A 15852-nucleotide genomic window follows, 5' to 3' on the forward strand; every position below is an offset into this window, starting at 1 on the left:
TCACCTGAGCAGAATCTCCTTTATTGAAAAGAATTATCACCTGATTCCCTTGAATACAAACAATTCAACAAATCCCTTAGGCTTTTCCGGGAGTTCATAAAGATACATGAGGGGCCATGAACTTTACTGGCCACTGTGACCTTATTTTGGTGACAAATCTTCTTTGGTAAAAGAAGCTGCATGTGCAGAGCCAAGTTCCCTTTCTCATCTACTGGTGTTTTTCCTCCATGCCTCCCACCCTTCAGCCCATGAAAGCTGAAGGACACTCCCACAAAGCAAGCCTCTTTCTGGCAGCTGCCCCCAGCCCCTCTTGCCTTGGAGTTGCTCCCATCTCTGTAATTCAAACTCAGTCTTTCAAGACCCACAGCAATACCCTTGATGGTTCTTAAACCATACACCCTTCCTGGACCGTGAGAAGCTCAGGTGTTAGCAGTTGCTCTTGGACGATTCATTTCTTTAGCTCTGGTCTGAGTCCAGCTGGTTGAGTCGCTTTACAATGATGCTGTTGATTTTCTTAAGATCATCTATGTCCTTTCCTTCAGCTGCTAGTCGTCTTGACACATCTTCCATCTTGTTTTCAGTTTGAACTTAAAAGTGAAAAATAGACAGCATTATGCTTATTTCCAGCGTGTTCCATCGCGACTCATCAGAGCCCATGGCGGGGTTCAGCTGGGGAGCAGAGATGCCGTCTTGGCAAATCCTCTGCTCCAATAGCCCATGCAGCCCTGAGGCCCGGGAGAGAAACTACTGAAGTTTCCTATGAAGTGAATTATTTTTACAACCCTTTTGTGCCAGACTTGACTACCTTTGGCAGCTCTGCTCAGATTCTGGCTGAGAAATACATTGTGTGAACAACCACAGGAAAACTGCCAGTGTCTGATTATGCCCAGAGAAGGGACTGTTGTCTCATTCTGAGACCTGTTCTCAGCAAAGGTTTTTCACTCATCATTTGGGAGGTGAGATATTTTGGGTTCCAACCCATAGGTCTCCTGGTTCTAAATTACCAGTCCATAATGAATGTATAATAATAATTCTCCCCAGCCACTCCGAGAGCAGAGAGACCATATTTCCAAAATAAATAGAGCCCCTGGGTATTGAGTAAGCCGGGGAGTGGAGCACTGTAAGGCCTACTTGGCAGTTAAAATTTCCAAGAAAGGCAGCACAAAATCAGTATTTAATACATGGACTCTGTATCATTTCCATTTCAGGCAAGTGTTTTCCACGATAGCTTTCAGGAACTAATGCAGGTGGTGACACACCACCGAGTTTGCCCAACAACTAATGTGGGAAGGCATCAGAGCTTCAGCTTCCAGCCTTGGGACAAACTGCTGCCCAGAAGCCACCTCCCCATTGTGTCTGAAAATTATGTTTGGATGAACTGTGCTCTAGAACGTGGGTGTGTTGGTGCAGAGCCAGACAGAAGAAATACCACTCGCTCCTGGAGAAAAGTGTGAAACAAGTAAATCCACAGCATGCGACATCCTTTCCTCTCTCTGGAACCTTCTACATGAGTCAAACACAAAAGGGAGTAGCAGGCATGGTTGGATTAAGTCTGTTCCACAATATATTAGCTCCAAATTAAATTCCAAAAGAGAAAAAGGATTCTATATGCAAAAACATTAGAAAAAAATCATATACTGACTTGCATTTTGGAAATTCACAAAAAGTAAAATAAAATACCTTGAGTATTACTAACCTAGCAATTCTCAAACTCACTAGACCATAGAACCCTTTTTAAAATGAAGGCAATACTTAATCACATCCCACACACCTCATATCTAACATTGCTTGGCCCTTGTAAACCTACAGAGGCAGGTAGGCATCCTGTGTAATCTACCCTTGCTGTCTGGTATTCCTCTTTAGAACAGAGATTGTAACAAAAACACAAGGTCCAATAGTTTAATCAATGTAATCAATGTAAAATAGCCTATTTCTCTTGCATAAAAATGCCAGATATAAGTTCTTACACTTCAGTTAAAATGATACAAATCTGCTCTCTCAGTGAGAGCAGAAAGGTTTCCTCTTCAAAGATGAGCACAGGCCAAGTTCATTTACAGAGGCCTGTAAAGAATGGTAAAGAATCCACCTGCAATGCGGGAGACCTGGGTTTGATCTCTGGGTTGGGAAGATGCCCTGGAGGAGGGCATAGCAACCCACTCCAGTGTTCTTGCTTGGAGAATCCCCATGGACAGAGGAGTCTGGCAGGCTACAGTCCATGGGGTCGCAAAGAATCAGACACAACTGAGTGGCTAAGCATGCAAGCACGTGCCAACTCTGGTCTTAGGTTGGGCTAAAGTTTATCTGCAAACCACAGGAAGCCTCTTATTATTACTACAAAAGGCAGTGGAGTGCCAGGAGTTCTGGAGGCAGATGGGCCAGAGTATGAATCCCAGTTCTGCCTCGGATTAGCTGAATAAACAGGGAGAGTTAAACTCTCTGGGCTTTCACCTTTCATCAGTAAAACAGAAATATTAGGCAGTACCTTGAAGGGTAAAGATTTAAGATAATGAATTTAATGCATCTGGCACAGATAATTGTCCAATAAAAAGACATTTTTCTTTATTCACATCTTCTTTCTGTTTCTTGATATGACTTTGCTTCAATATAAAACCCTAGAAGCAAACATAAAATAAATCCTATTCGTAGAAGAGGGTATAAGATGGTAATAAAGAACATGGTATTTGATGCCAGGCAGGGGTGTCTCTGAGCCCTGATAAGGCACCCTTGTCTCTGGACCTTCAGCACAGTAATTAAGCTCTCTAAGCTTTAGTTTCAGCATTGATAAAACCAGAATAACAACAGGTCCCACACAATAGAACTGTTATGAGGTAGTGAGCAGACATGAATGTTTACCATCGTGCCTGGGAGAGAGTGAGAACCCAACACATCACATTTTAAATTATCATTACCCTTAGTCTTTTCCCACAAAAGAGAGCACTCCCTCTGGGCTGCTTCCCTGTATAGCAGACATACCTAAAATTTCCCAATAGTTTAACTCAGTCATTTCCCCAGACAGTGAGGTGGGATATTTGCAGCATCCACTTTTGTGGTATAACATTTCTGAAGAGTAATCCACACGCTCTTTCCAGCCCAGCAGGTTCAGGGCCAACCCTCCTCCATAGAATAATCAGATCCAAGGGCACCGTTATTGTCAGGATAGTTCACACTGTAGCTTCTAAGTGCAAAAGGGCATTAGCAAGGTGACAGAGAAGCAATTAAATTACATCACCCCCTCACGCCGGCTCTGAAACCTAGGCCAGAGATGGAGCTTTAAGCTGGATTGGGAGATGAAGTTTTGGGGAGGAAAAGCAGTTAGAAGCTGTGAGTCATGCCCTCTGCCCACCTCCCATCACCACCACTGCTACCTCCACTAATCCTGAGTGAACTTGAAATAGAGGCACTTCAAACACATGGAATCCACTTCTCATTTAGGCTTTGTGAAGGCTACAAGGCCTGCAGGGCAGAAGAAATGACTATGGTGGATGCAGGCACAAGGGTGTCAAGAATGACTCCCTCTTCTCAGGCTCTTCCACTCTTAGTGGGTGTGGGAGAGAACTGAAGTAACTCCAGATGGTGGTCTACAGGGGACTGCTCAGAGACAGCACGGGGGGCTCCCCTGACGGGGCAGCACGCATAAGGAGAGGGCAGCATTGAGTGGACAGCACCCCTCCCCAACCTGTGACAGAGAAGAGAGTGGCACTTAGACTTCGGGGGATCTCTTGGCTGAGGAGCCGTGTGGGAAAGCGTGGGCCACCACTCAAGGGCGGACGTGCAGGGCCCAGGGCAAAGGCAAGGGCAGGCGAGACACCAGCCCAGACGTGTCATGCAATAGACAAGTGATCACCTCACATCCCAGCCCTGCCTCTGGGCCCTTGCACAAGCCCAGCTGATGCTTCTAACCGATTTCAGAGCAGTGAGGAAAACTGGGAGGTTACAGGCCAAATTCATGCAGAAACTGCGTGTTGGAATAAGAAAACCCAGAATTAACTAGGGTAAGCTGCCTACCATTAGCAGCTAGGGACTCTGGGTGAGAAATTAAAGTGGTACAGAAACAATATCCAAGTCTGTGAACTTCTGGCATGGAGGGTTTCTGTGTGCCCCAGTGACCCACCCAGAGCAGCAGGGTGCCCTGGGCATCCATGCCCTCTCGTCCTCCTGTGGCAGTACTGGGTGCCAGGAAGCACTGCCTCCTTATGGAAGCAAAGCTAAACAACCAGCTGTCAAGTCAGGGCAAAGCAGTGAAGAGTGTCAATGGTACCTACCTATCAGAAATATCACGAAGGAAACCAGTGCCAGGCTGATAATCAGCACGACGATCAGCCCCACCAAAAACAGACTGTGGCTTCCATTTCCTGAATCAGTGCTGATGTCCTGGAGTTTCTCCTCTAGAGCTGATGTGAAACAAATAACAACAACAAAAAAAGGACTCCTCAGCATACAGATTGTCAGTGAACTGAACGGTCCCCAGTGTTAGAGATGTAAGATACAACATTGTAAATCAACTATACTCCAATAAAATTAAAGAGGAAAAAAAAGATGTAAGGGAAACACCCATTTTCCCTCTGATCACTCTGAAAAGAGACTTATGCTTTAGACATGTCTTTGCACTAGTGCTCTTTGAGAATGTGTCACCTTCTTTTATATTAGTATATTCAAAGAACAAGCCTGGTCAAGCTATCTCTATAACCCCTGTTTGGAAAATTCTTTGACGATCATGTGAACACTGACATGGATTTCCTTTTGCATGGGGTGGGGGTAGGGTGGTGTAAAGAACTTAAGGATTCGGAGTGACAGAGGCTCTACTGCCCTTTTCCCTAAAGCGACCCAAGAATACAACACAGCTGGCTGCGGGTTGCTAACTCTGAGTGAAAGTCTAAGCATTCTGAGATATCTCCCAGAAAACTTTATTTCCTATAAAAATAACCAGCTATTCCTACATCTATTACACAACAATATCAAAATGAGCCTGATGTACTTGGTTTCTTAAAGTTGTTTGCAGGATGGACATGCTCTGAAAGCAAGATTCTCTTAAATGCTTTGCCGTTGAACTGAAAATGCAACTAAGCTTGGCTCACCCAAACCATGAACTGTCTGCATTTGGTCGCTGCTTTGTAAGGCCTATTTGCTTAATAACACCCAAATTAAATTGAAAAATGAATATAGAAACTTGGGATCATGAGGATCCTTGAATTACCTTCTGTATTTTCTCCTACTATGTAGCAGTCCCACACCCTCTGCTACTTGATTACGGAGAGATGGGGGCAGAGGTCCCATGCTTTATAAAGACATCCTGCCTCACACCCTCCACAGCTTTTCCTTCCTAATCACAGCCAAGGCATAAGCTGGCACTCAAACACCAACCTTTATTAAGACCAACTGTAGTAAAAACCGGTGAAATTCTGAATGAATGAAAGAGAGAAACAAGCATTCAAAAAGGATACAGAAGAGAAATAACAGACATAAAATTGGGACAGTACGAGTTTCGAGTACACGTGAAACATCAACAAGTGGACATTTATCCCCTGAGTTGGAAGGTCAGCATTTAAACTAGAAAAGATGGGGCTCAAATGACCTGATCGAACTCATTTATAATATTTAGGGGACAAGAAACACATGTAGCATTTAGTATTTAGCATATTTTTATTTTGTTTTCCCCCTCTTCTTTCTAATGTGTTCATTGAGGAGACTCGTAAATTTAAAAAGATGAAGATGACTTTTCTGCCCAACAGAACATGATTGATCTTTGTTATACTAGATAAATGCGTGGAACATTTTCTCAGCAATCTGCTATGAAGTCAGACCTGTCTAAGAGAGTGGGCACACTCAGTGACCTGGCTGTGGTCACCAGAGGGCACAGAAGCAGCCAACAGGCATGAATTAGCCTCTGGGAGGCCATCTCACAGCCTCCACTCCTTCCCAGGGAGAGAAACTCCAGAGGAAACTTCTCAGAACTCTTGAAGATTAGAGTTCGAATCCTGCTTAAGAGCCAGGAAAGCCCATAAGCCTGGCAAGTATTCAGAGAGCAAAAGCAAACATTGCCTAATACTAAATAGCAACTCTAATGCCCACCCCACCCCCACCACACCCACAGGCCCAGCTCAGCGCTGGCTATTTTTAGGTGACCTAGAAGCCAGGACTGGCCGCCAAGCCTGGGAGGGCACACGTACGGAACAGCTGCTGTGATCCGGCAGGACAGAGGTTTAGTTTGTTCAGATCATTTATGGAATCCACAACATAAAGCTTTCTATCTTCAGGAATGCTGCGAGAGCCACTGTCCTGGGAAGAACGTTTCATTGTCCCTGGAAGAAAACACTGCCATTAAACCAGAGAGGCTGGGCTGGGGAGCTGGCCTTCATATCACAGCCCACAGGAAGCTGGGCCAGCACATGAAGACCCACCCACACCTATATGACTGCCAGATGAAGAAGGGCTAGAAAAGTTAGCTTTTCCTTTGGGGGATGACACTGTAACTCTTCTTTTTGCTTTGCTTATCAGGGAGCTCAGAGTCAAGTGTGTGGCACAATTTTAATGCTACAATACCCTGCTTATAGAACATGCTCCTTCCTCCCGCTCAGATTTCTCAATTTTGTCTATACTTTACCTGGGTTTTGTTTTTTTTTTTAATTTTGTAATTGATTTTTAAATATTTCATATTCTGGTGAGACTTCTCAAATCCTTTGTGCAAAAAGACTATGTTTAAACACATAAAAAGACAAAATTATGCCAAGCAAGTCTGTGGCCATAAAGATTCTAAAAGAAGAAAATATTGTGAACTATTCTAATAGAATAGGCTTCTAATACAAAACTATACTTTTTATATTCTCCCTCAATATGCTAGAAGTTCATATCTTAAATGTATTCTTTAGTCATTATACACTGGCTCTGAGACCTCAAGACAAAATCTTAGCAAACTAAGATGATACAGAGAGCAATCCTGCAGCTGTTGGAGGCTAAACTTCAGGACCTCTGAGGTCTCCTCCGAGCTCCCTTAGATTTTGGCCACTTATGTAGTAATTCTGAAATTGTGGTTTACATTTAAGGTAATATTCTCTAATGACAGCATAAGTTCAAGCTACACTGAAAAAAATCAGAACAGATTGAAAAGTTCTCTTTTTAAGTTGTCTCTCTAGCACAACAGAGAACTTGTGGCATTTCAATTACATGAAAAAAAGGTTCTAGGAAGACAAATTCCAATTGCTATCAAAGCTTTCTCTTTCACAGTGATCTCTTTTCATAAAACGAATGATGTGTGATTTTTTCATTGAGAAAGGATTTTAGACATGCTCTCATTTAGCTCCTTGTCTTTCCACAAATGAGGAAACTGAAGTTCAGAAGGTAAATGCCCAAGATCACACATTAGCTAGGTGCAGAGCTGGAAGCAGGCCTCTCGCTTCTGAGATCACTGCCCCTTCCCTGTGTGACCTTTCTTCTCCACCACCTTCCCTAATCCTTTGTGAAAACTCAGCTCAAACATCACCTCCAACCTGCCTTTCTTTTGTCCCCTTGCTGGATGCTGTACATTCTTCCATTATAACATCTGTACTATTTCATCACATTTATTTCCTTACTTCTTTGATTTCCTCAACTGACTGAGCACTCTGAAGGGTAAGTACCCATTCTATTTTCCAAATGTCCAGTGCCAAGTTTAGAAGCCAATACCTAAAATATTTTATCTAGGATTTAAATCTCACTATTTTGAAAAGAATTTGAAGCTGTTAATAATAAGAACACTAACATAAAACTGACGTTAAAAATCCTCATATCTATCTGAACTTTAGTAAAAGCAATGCAATAAGCTTCATGTCTGCCTATATATGGCAACACACTATTGACTTCCTCTTAACATTTTAAAAATTTCCTTTAATACCCAGCTACTGAATAAAGAGAAATAGGATTAAAGTTAGGAGAAACAAAACTCAGAAATGGTAAATGGTAATCAGTCATTTAATAAACAGATTAAACTGCATTCTAAAAACATTAAAACCCATCAAGTTCCTAGCAATGCCTAAAAACCTATTACTACTTGTAAAAAAAAAAACATGCCACCAGAACCCTAGCTAAGAAAAGCAGTGAGCTTGTAAAGTTTTGGACTAGTTAAAATTTTTTTTAAAGTCTAAAACTAAAAGGGCATTTCATTTATTCTGAAATTTTAATTAACAAGAACAACTAACTCTCTGAATATTTTAGATAAGATACTACTGAAGCACTTTACATATACTGAATTCCAAACATACTTCATGGAGCATTCTGAAGGGAATGACTCTGAGCGACCGGAAACAAACAAACAAACAAAAAAGACAGCATATAGAGCAGAAGGGCCTAAGAGATCAATCAAATCTTATTCTTTCATAGATAAAACCAAAAGTGTTGACTGATGCATGGTTACAAATTTCTAAACCACTCTTTTAAAAGGGTTTTATATTTTATCATCACTTTGCACTTTGCTATCCCAAGCACTAATATTGGATGAGGCATAAAGGCTGTGTCCCATCACAGGATCATCATTTAAACACAGCTTCTATTTTAGGCTTGGTAGCTAACATGTGCTTCATTTTTGGATCTGACTTGCCGTCCTTGAGCCTTAGCTTCCCCTTTAGGAATGTAACTGCCATTGCTTAAATCTCATACAGAGGCTTAATCAGCATTTACGAAGTAGACTAGCTAGAAAAGCATAGCCACGAAAACTGACTTAAGAGCCATGCAGCTAATAAAATCTCCAAATTACTAGCCTCGCTGTCAACTTAAGTAATTCAATGCAACATCAAATCCAAAATCATCACTAAGATAACAAACAACTTAGAATGAAAAGGGCTCTGAAAGGAATAATCTTCATTTGGGTTAAGTCACAATGTAAATACTATAGATGCTATTTCAATGCATTTTTAAATTAAGTGCAACATGCAAATGGCAAATAAAGAGCCAGTGAGAAAACCAAATTGGGGGTGGTTCGTGGCCGTAAGAGTCAGCAAACGACCCTATGAGTAAATGGATACAAGATCACATGGCCCTGAGACCAGGACCCACAGCTGTTTGACACCCCGTTGTTGCTATCTTTGGCATTCCTGTATGAGGGGCATCTGAGAACAACCAGCACGGCTGGAAAAGCCAGAGTGTTACTAAATTCTGCGCTTCTCTAACTTGACCCTCCTTCTTGACTGCGCTGTGCAAATCTGCAAAGCTGCACTCGTTTCCCAGAACCTTTCTAATATTAATACCTTTAGCGCAAACATGTAAGTAATTTCATTTTTCTCCAGTTTAGGTCAATACTAACAGCTGGTTCTTTTTGTCTTGTAAGAATTCTTTGACTGCCTACTAATAAACATTCTGACCAATGTAATTGTTTATGAAAGTTTGCTTTGCTCTTTACTTTTTCCCAAAGGTGCTTGGTATCATACCACAGAAATAACTCACATGGGTATTGCTTGCTACAAAATCAGAATTGTTATAATAGAGCTTAATTCAAAGCTAATAGAAGCTTTATTGAGTGAGTCATGGTAATTTGTTCTTTAATTCCATTTCAGAGTCAGTGCCTCTTCACATTCAGGAAGTAATTTTTAAAATCAAGTCTAAATCATTTCTATCACAAGTTAGAAAAGCACACAGCACATGCAACAAAAGACATCCCAACCTCAAGAATCAGAATTCAATCTCTTGAGAGTAACAGCATGCAAATTACTTACAAAAATGTGAGCTTTGACTGCTGGGTTGCCGGGGGGGGGGGGGAAATATTGAGAAGCAACTATAAGACTTTATAGAAATTCTGTAGTTCCTTGCCTTCCTTCAGCACACGGGTGCTCCTAGAAGGCCCATAAACCCCAGCGTGAAACTGTTGGTCTATACCCAGTGTTAATTTAGCCAAGCAGTTAAAATTCCAAATATTGATTTTTTTTAATAATGTCTAAGGTTTAAATAAATATATTACTGAAACTGTGCTTTAAAAAGAAAAAAAAAACCCTACCATGCCTTGATTTAATTGGTAACTGATGAGGTTCTTACTGGACGGAGATTTATGTCCTTATTTGGCTGATATGGAACCTGACACAGCTCCCGCATTCTGCCACGGGGAGCTCCCGTGTATAAATATGGGGAAGAAGGCTGGAGCTGCCACTGACAGCTAACCACACAAGACTCCAGACCAATCAGAGGATGACAGTCAACAGGGAGAGAACAAGGTTGTGACAATGCTAACCAGGATGAGAGCAGGTCAGAGGACTCCAGGGCTTCCAGCAGCTACAAAAGGGGATGGGGCGTGGGAGATTACATGGCTACTGACCCACTGTCCCACTGCTGGTGGTGGGAGCACTTCATCTCATCAACTTTCGTTTTCAAAGGCTTTATTCTGTGAGTTTTTAACGCATCCTCCTTTCTCAGGAATGTCAGCCTTTGATGTGGTTCCCTCTCACATGTCAAGGAGCATGTGCCCTCTAGTGTACAGGAAAGAAGCTGTGGTGAGACAATCCCACAGGCCCACTGCCCCAGATTGACTATCTGGGTAGGATACTAATGATTAAGTGGTAAACGGATATGTAACCCTTCATAATCCTACTCTCTATTGCCATGACTAGACAGACATCACTTTGCCGACAAAGGTCCGTCTAATCAAAGCTATGGTTTTTCCAGCAGTCATGTATGGATGCAAGAGCTGAACCATAAAGAAAGCTGAGCACCAAGGAATTGATGCTTTTGAACTGTGGTGTTGGAGAAGACTCTTGAGAGAGTCCCTTGGACTGCAAGATCAAGCCAGTCAATCCTAAAGGAAATCAGTCCTGAATATTCATTGGAAGGATTGATGCTGAAGCCGAAGCTCCAATAATTAGGCCACTTGATGTGAAGAACTGACTCACTGGAAAAGACCATGATGCTGGGAAAGATTGAAAGCAGGAGAAGAGGACAACAAAGGATGAGATGGTTGGATGGCATCACTGACTCAATGTACATTAGTTTGAGCAAGCTCCGGGAGTTGGTGATGGACAGGGAAGCCTCCCGTGCTGCAGTCCATGGGGTCGCAGAGTTGGATGCAACTGACTAACTGAACTGAGACAGACATTAACTCAGCCTTGAGCACATAAATTAGAAAATGTTTGCTCTACAAAATTAGTATGGACCCCACTCTCCTTTGGGGAAAAGAGATGTCACCTTTTAAAGTTTCATCTGTAACTGAGGACCAATTCATGAAGACTGTAACTAGTAACTTTTTTCTCCGAAGCACATAATGCATTGTTATGCAACATTTCTTGAAAAAATAAGAATGTTTGCTATTTTAATCATCATGTTCAGCTTTAATCTCCCAACTACCCAATCTGTTTTAAACCATCTATTCTTTAAAGAAAAAAAAGCCTCATTTTGAACACTGTGTTTTTCTCTCTCCTGTAAACCTAATCCTTGAAGTATTAAGTCACCCCCTTTTGCCCTCAAGGACGAGGAAAATGGAAAATAACAGTTCCTCACACCAAAGTCTGGATTCAACCATATTTTACACCAGAGGGGGAGGGATGAGGTTTTTTTATGGTGTGTGACCAGGTAAGACTTCTAGAGAACCACTTAAGAGCAAAGCAAGACAATCCACTTCACTTTATCTGCTATGTATCTAAAAGGTCACATCCTGAAGAGTTCTGAGTCACAAGAGGAAAACAGGTATTTTCACAAGAATTGATCAATTTGGGGATATTTTCAACTATTTCTGTGTTTTTCTTTCAAATATTATATCTCATTCCCAGGAAATTAAAGCATATATCAAAGACTTGAGTCAAAGATGCCAACTGATTCAAAATGAATGACTAAACCTCAAAGAACTTACTAGGCAGGGACCATTTTAAATTCCTGTAAGCCAGCAAGGTTAACCAGTATCAAGGAATAATTGGTCTATCATACACCATTTTACTGCTCTGAAGATAACCCAAGCACTTTCACATTGAATCCCCTGTTATCCTGCCTAGCAACTACCCAACAATTTCATGAAAAGGCACCCATCTATAAATTTAATATACAATTAATACCTGCTTACCTCTTCCTCCCAAAACTCCAGTAAAAAAGGCAGAATAAAAGTTATAGAGCCATAATAATAAACATAGGAGGTAACAATACTGAGCAAGATTTCAGCAAATCTATCGAATATAGGAAGGAGAGAGTGATTGGTACATACCTTAGCAGACAGTCACAGGAACATCACTGCTGAGTAAGTGATGGACCCTACAGAATTTAAGCAGGCTCAGAACTGAAGGCAACAGTGAAGTACACAGCTAAATACAGGCAGGTAATTTCATGCTAGCTAAAAATATAATGCAACAGCAAGATCTGAAAACTGTTACAATCTCTCCCAGAAAGAAAAAGAAGTAAGGCCAGAGGCTCCATCCAGCAGCTCTAACATTTCATGGGAATTCCAGATCATAGAAAATGTACATGCGTCTATGTGGAGGATGGGAGGGTGGTATCAAGACCTTAGTATTTCCCAGATTGCCAGTCTACCAAAACACAGTACCACACATTTTTACAGCAGAGACAGAGATTCAAAGAACAAAATAAAACAAAATAAATCAGAAAGTAAAACTGCATCAGACATTGTGGCAACTCTTTTAGAGTAGAGCAATGCCTTCAAAATCCCAAGTTTTGTTTTCTACCTAAAATTTTATATACCAAGCCAAAGTACCTGTTAGACACATAAAGTTGCAACATAATTGACCTCCCACACACTCATTCCCAGAAGTTTCATTCATTCCATTTTAACAGGGAAGTAATCTAATAGCGAAGACATGGGGTCCAGATGCGGAATCCAACTTGAGTGGAAAACAGATCCTAGGATGGAATCACAGCAACAGCTGTACAATCAGATGAAAGTAGTCTAGACTGAAACAACAAAGAATTCAATATTCTTTTGGGCTTTGACCATGTGACAAAGAGGTTAAAGAGTTTTACAAACTTATTGGGACTGCTCTGGAAGAGTTAAATGATGTATAAAACCAAGACAAGATGTCCTATGAGAACGGTAATGTAAGCACAGGAAACCATCTGGTTCAGAAATGAATAGAAAATATGGTAACTATAATGTAAACAATGATGCTGACTTAGCAAAAAAGTTTGGCGGGGGTGGGGCGGGGAGTAAAAAGGCTGAAATCCTTACGTATCAAATAAACAGCTGTATAAGCATTTTACTTAGAAATCTGAAACCAAAGTGCTATGAAGAAACTAAATGCTGAAATGAAATCCTGAGAAATGGGAAAGGAAGGAGCAGGGAACTAACTTGCTTATAAGCACTGAAGAACTACTGAAACTATACATATACATCCCCGGTGGCTCAGTGGTATCAAGAATCCACCTGCAATGCAGGAGACCGGAGTTCAGTTCCTGGGTTGGGATGATCTCCTGAGAAGGAAATGAATGGCATCTCACTCCAGTATTCTTGCCCGGGAAATCCCATGGACAGAGGAGCCTTGCAGGCTACAGTCCGGGGGGTCGTCAAGAGTTGGACACAACTAGTGACTAAATGACCACCATAAATTGCTTTAATAAAAATTCATTAATATTCTAAAATATATATATAGTAAATTGAAAATTTAGAAAAAAAATACTACTTACAATCTCTTCTCTATGGTCCTGAACTACTTGGGATATAAAGAGGTGACAACATGTAATCCCAAGTTTGAGATGCCAAGTTTATTTTCCATTGCATTGTATCCGAGGGCTGGAACTCACCCTCCCAGCAGCAGTAACAGCTCCATAAGGCAGCCAACAGGGGGAGCATCAGACCTTTCAGGAGGGGTTGAAGATGTGGCAGAATAGACTAGTTCAGAAAAAATACCTCTGTGTATTTTGGTCCTTATTTGCATGCTTCTTCCACCACTCTTATTACTGTTTACTGCACTAATATAAAGAAATCTGTAAATTCTAAACTGTAGGTATTATGTGTGCAATGTTATTTTAACATAAAGTTTTATAATAAAAAATCCTAGTGCACTGTCAAAATGCCTACAACTTCCCATAAAGTTAAAAAAAAAAAAGCACCTCATGGGGCAACCAAGAAACAATGGTCTTAAAAGTAGCTGGAATGTCAACGATATATGGCTACACTTTTTTCATTTATTTTCATGTTTCCAAATATACAAAAGGAAGTTCTGTTTTACTCTCCCTACCTCATCTTATCATTTTGAACTCCATACATAAATTCATAAATGTTTCTTCTATTAGAAAAGAAGCACTTTTAGTGTAAAAAGATCTTTATTTCAAAATAAAGAGCACAAGGTCTTACACAGCAAATACAATTAGTGTTACTGCCCTCAGTGGTCAAGGTTAGCAACTTTTCTGGCTTATATTAATTCATCATGAACAATGGATGGACTGATTGGCCCGTAAGTGCAGCTGTATGGTCGCATGGTATAATTTCTTTTGTTGATCCTAGCGGCAAAATTATTAGGTTTCACTTAAAATTGAAAATAACAGCAGCTTTTCCAGATCTAGTTCCCAAAATTGTATCCTAAACTCATCTGTGTAAGATCTTAAGTTTAAAACTTTGTGTATCTATATCATTATAATCAGTATTTCTGACAATCACAGCATAAGAAATTTAACTTTGGCTAACAGTTTTTCTCATCATGAAATCAAGTGAAATACCTTATGTTTGCTTTTTTCATAAATAGAAAATGACCAAACATTACAAATACTTCATTTATGTTTAGTGATAATATATACAAAGAATAGTCAATAAACAGGACTTACCATCTGTAATACTATATACATTAAATTATAATATAACCCCTCCTACAAAAGCTATCTGTTGACCAAGATAAAAACTGTTTCTAGAGATTAAATACATTAGAAATTACCAAAAAAAAAAAAAAAAGAGAGAAATTAGAAAGTGGTCTTCAAATGCTAAAACTCTAGAAGAATTCTCCAACATCTGCTCTTTTATCACGACATTTGCTTCGAGCTTTTGTTCGAGCTTTGAAGGCTGCAGAATTATATAAATGCTGAAATGGAAAAGAGAAAAATATGTGTGAGCCAATAAAGTTTTTGATATTCTTATAAAGTAAGAAAAAAAGATTATAATGTGACTATAATGTAAACAACGATGCTGATTTAGCAAGAAAAAAAAGGGTGGGGGGAGGTGGAGGGAGAAGTAAAAAGGCAGAAATCCTTACCTATCAAATAAAGAAATAGCTGTATAAGCATTTTACTCAGAAATCTGAAACCAAAGTGCCAGGAAAAAACTAAAGGCTGGAATGAAATCCTGAGAAATGGGAAAGGAAGGAGCAGGGAACTAACTTGCTTATAAGCACTGAAGAACTACTGAAACTATACATATACATCCCTGGTGGCTCAGTGGTATCAAGAATCCGCCTGCAATGCAGGAGACCAGGGTTCAGTTCCTGGGTTGGGATGATCTCCTGAGAAGGAAATGAATGGCATCTTACTCCAGTATTCTTGCCCAGGAAATCCCAAGGACAGAGAAGCCTGGCAGGCTACAGTCCGTGGGGTTACCACGGACTGAAAGGAAAGAAATGAACTAATTTGACTGTAGACATACTTTATATGTTTAAAACACACAAAGAATGAGGGAGAAGATTAACACAGGATAGTTCATGACGATTCTGTATGAAAAAAATAATCAAACATAAAATGTCAAGAAAAGTTTTTAAATAATAAAATCAATGTTGTCAAATATGTGTTTAATAGCTACATGCGTTCACTCAACACTGAAAATAATTAAAAATAGTAGAATAATTTTGGAAGGTAATTTGGCAATACATCTCAAAAATCATAATCAAGCTCTATCGTCCCATGCAAGGATTTTATCAAAGAAATAATCCAAAAGAGAAACAAATGTAAAAATACTAGTATTAATTAGAAAGTTTTACAATG

At 40.3% G+C, this 15852-nt stretch overlaps 2 protein-coding genes and 1 long non-coding RNA gene across 6 annotated transcripts in view; 1 reads left to right on the forward strand and 2 right to left on the reverse strand.

Moving 5' to 3' along the window:
* Positions 1-14912, reverse strand: LSMEM1 (leucine rich single-pass membrane protein 1). 4 transcript variants are annotated; one of them, XM_042249200.2, is made up of 4 exons: positions 12647-14912; positions 6168-6299; positions 4263-4391; positions 1-587 (listed from the first exon to the last, which is right to left on the reverse strand). In XM_042249200.2, the coding sequence occupies exons 1-4, from the start codon at positions 12711-12713 to the stop codon at positions 457-459; spliced, it is 459 nt and encodes a 152-aa protein (XP_042105134.1). In that variant the 5' UTR covers positions 12714-14912; the 3' UTR covers positions 1-456. The 4 variants fall into 4 exon arrangements, with proteins under 4 accessions (XP_042105134.1, XP_042105135.1, XP_004007929.1 ...); XM_042249201.2 differs by lacking the exon at positions 12647-14912 and adding an exon at positions 9997-10053; XM_004007880.5 differs by lacking the exon at positions 12647-14912 and adding an exon at positions 9959-10053.
* Positions 9059-13959, forward strand: LOC114114519 (uncharacterized). Its single transcript, XR_003589168.3, has 2 exons — positions 9059-9230; positions 10621-13959. It is a non-coding gene; the product is annotated as an uncharacterized LOC114114519 (long non-coding RNA).
* The window catches only part of IFRD1 (interferon related developmental regulator 1), a 25438-nt gene continuing 23778 nt past the window's right edge, over positions 14193-15852 (reverse strand). The window contains exon 12 of the mRNA XM_027968611.2: positions 14193-14960. Within this exon, the coding sequence (XP_027824412.1) occupies positions 14871-14960 (90 nt within the window). The 3' untranslated portion in view covers positions 14193-14870. The remainder of the gene's footprint in view (positions 14961-15852) is intronic.

The sequence above is a fragment of the Ovis aries genome, chromosome 4 (genome assembly GCF_016772045.2).
Source record: "Ovis aries strain OAR_USU_Benz2616 breed Rambouillet chromosome 4, ARS-UI_Ramb_v3.0, whole genome shotgun sequence".
NCBI classification, from domain to species: domain Eukaryota; kingdom Metazoa; phylum Chordata; class Mammalia; order Artiodactyla; family Bovidae; genus Ovis; species Ovis aries.

Excerpts from the sequence above, each read along its gene's own strand:
- LSMEM1 (XM_042249200.2), bottom strand. The coding sequence starts at position 12,713 with ATGAATGAAACTTCTGGGAATGAGTGTGTGGGAGGTCAATTATGTTGC. Across the intron at positions 6,300-12,646 it reads CAACTTTATGTGTCTAACAG|GGACAATGAAACGTTCTTCC; the intron begins GTACTTTGGCTT and ends GTTTTCTTCCAG. Across the intron at positions 588-4,262 it reads CTTCGTGATATTTCTGATAG|TTCAAACTGAAAACAAGATG; the intron begins GTAGGTACCATT and ends TTCACTTTTAAG.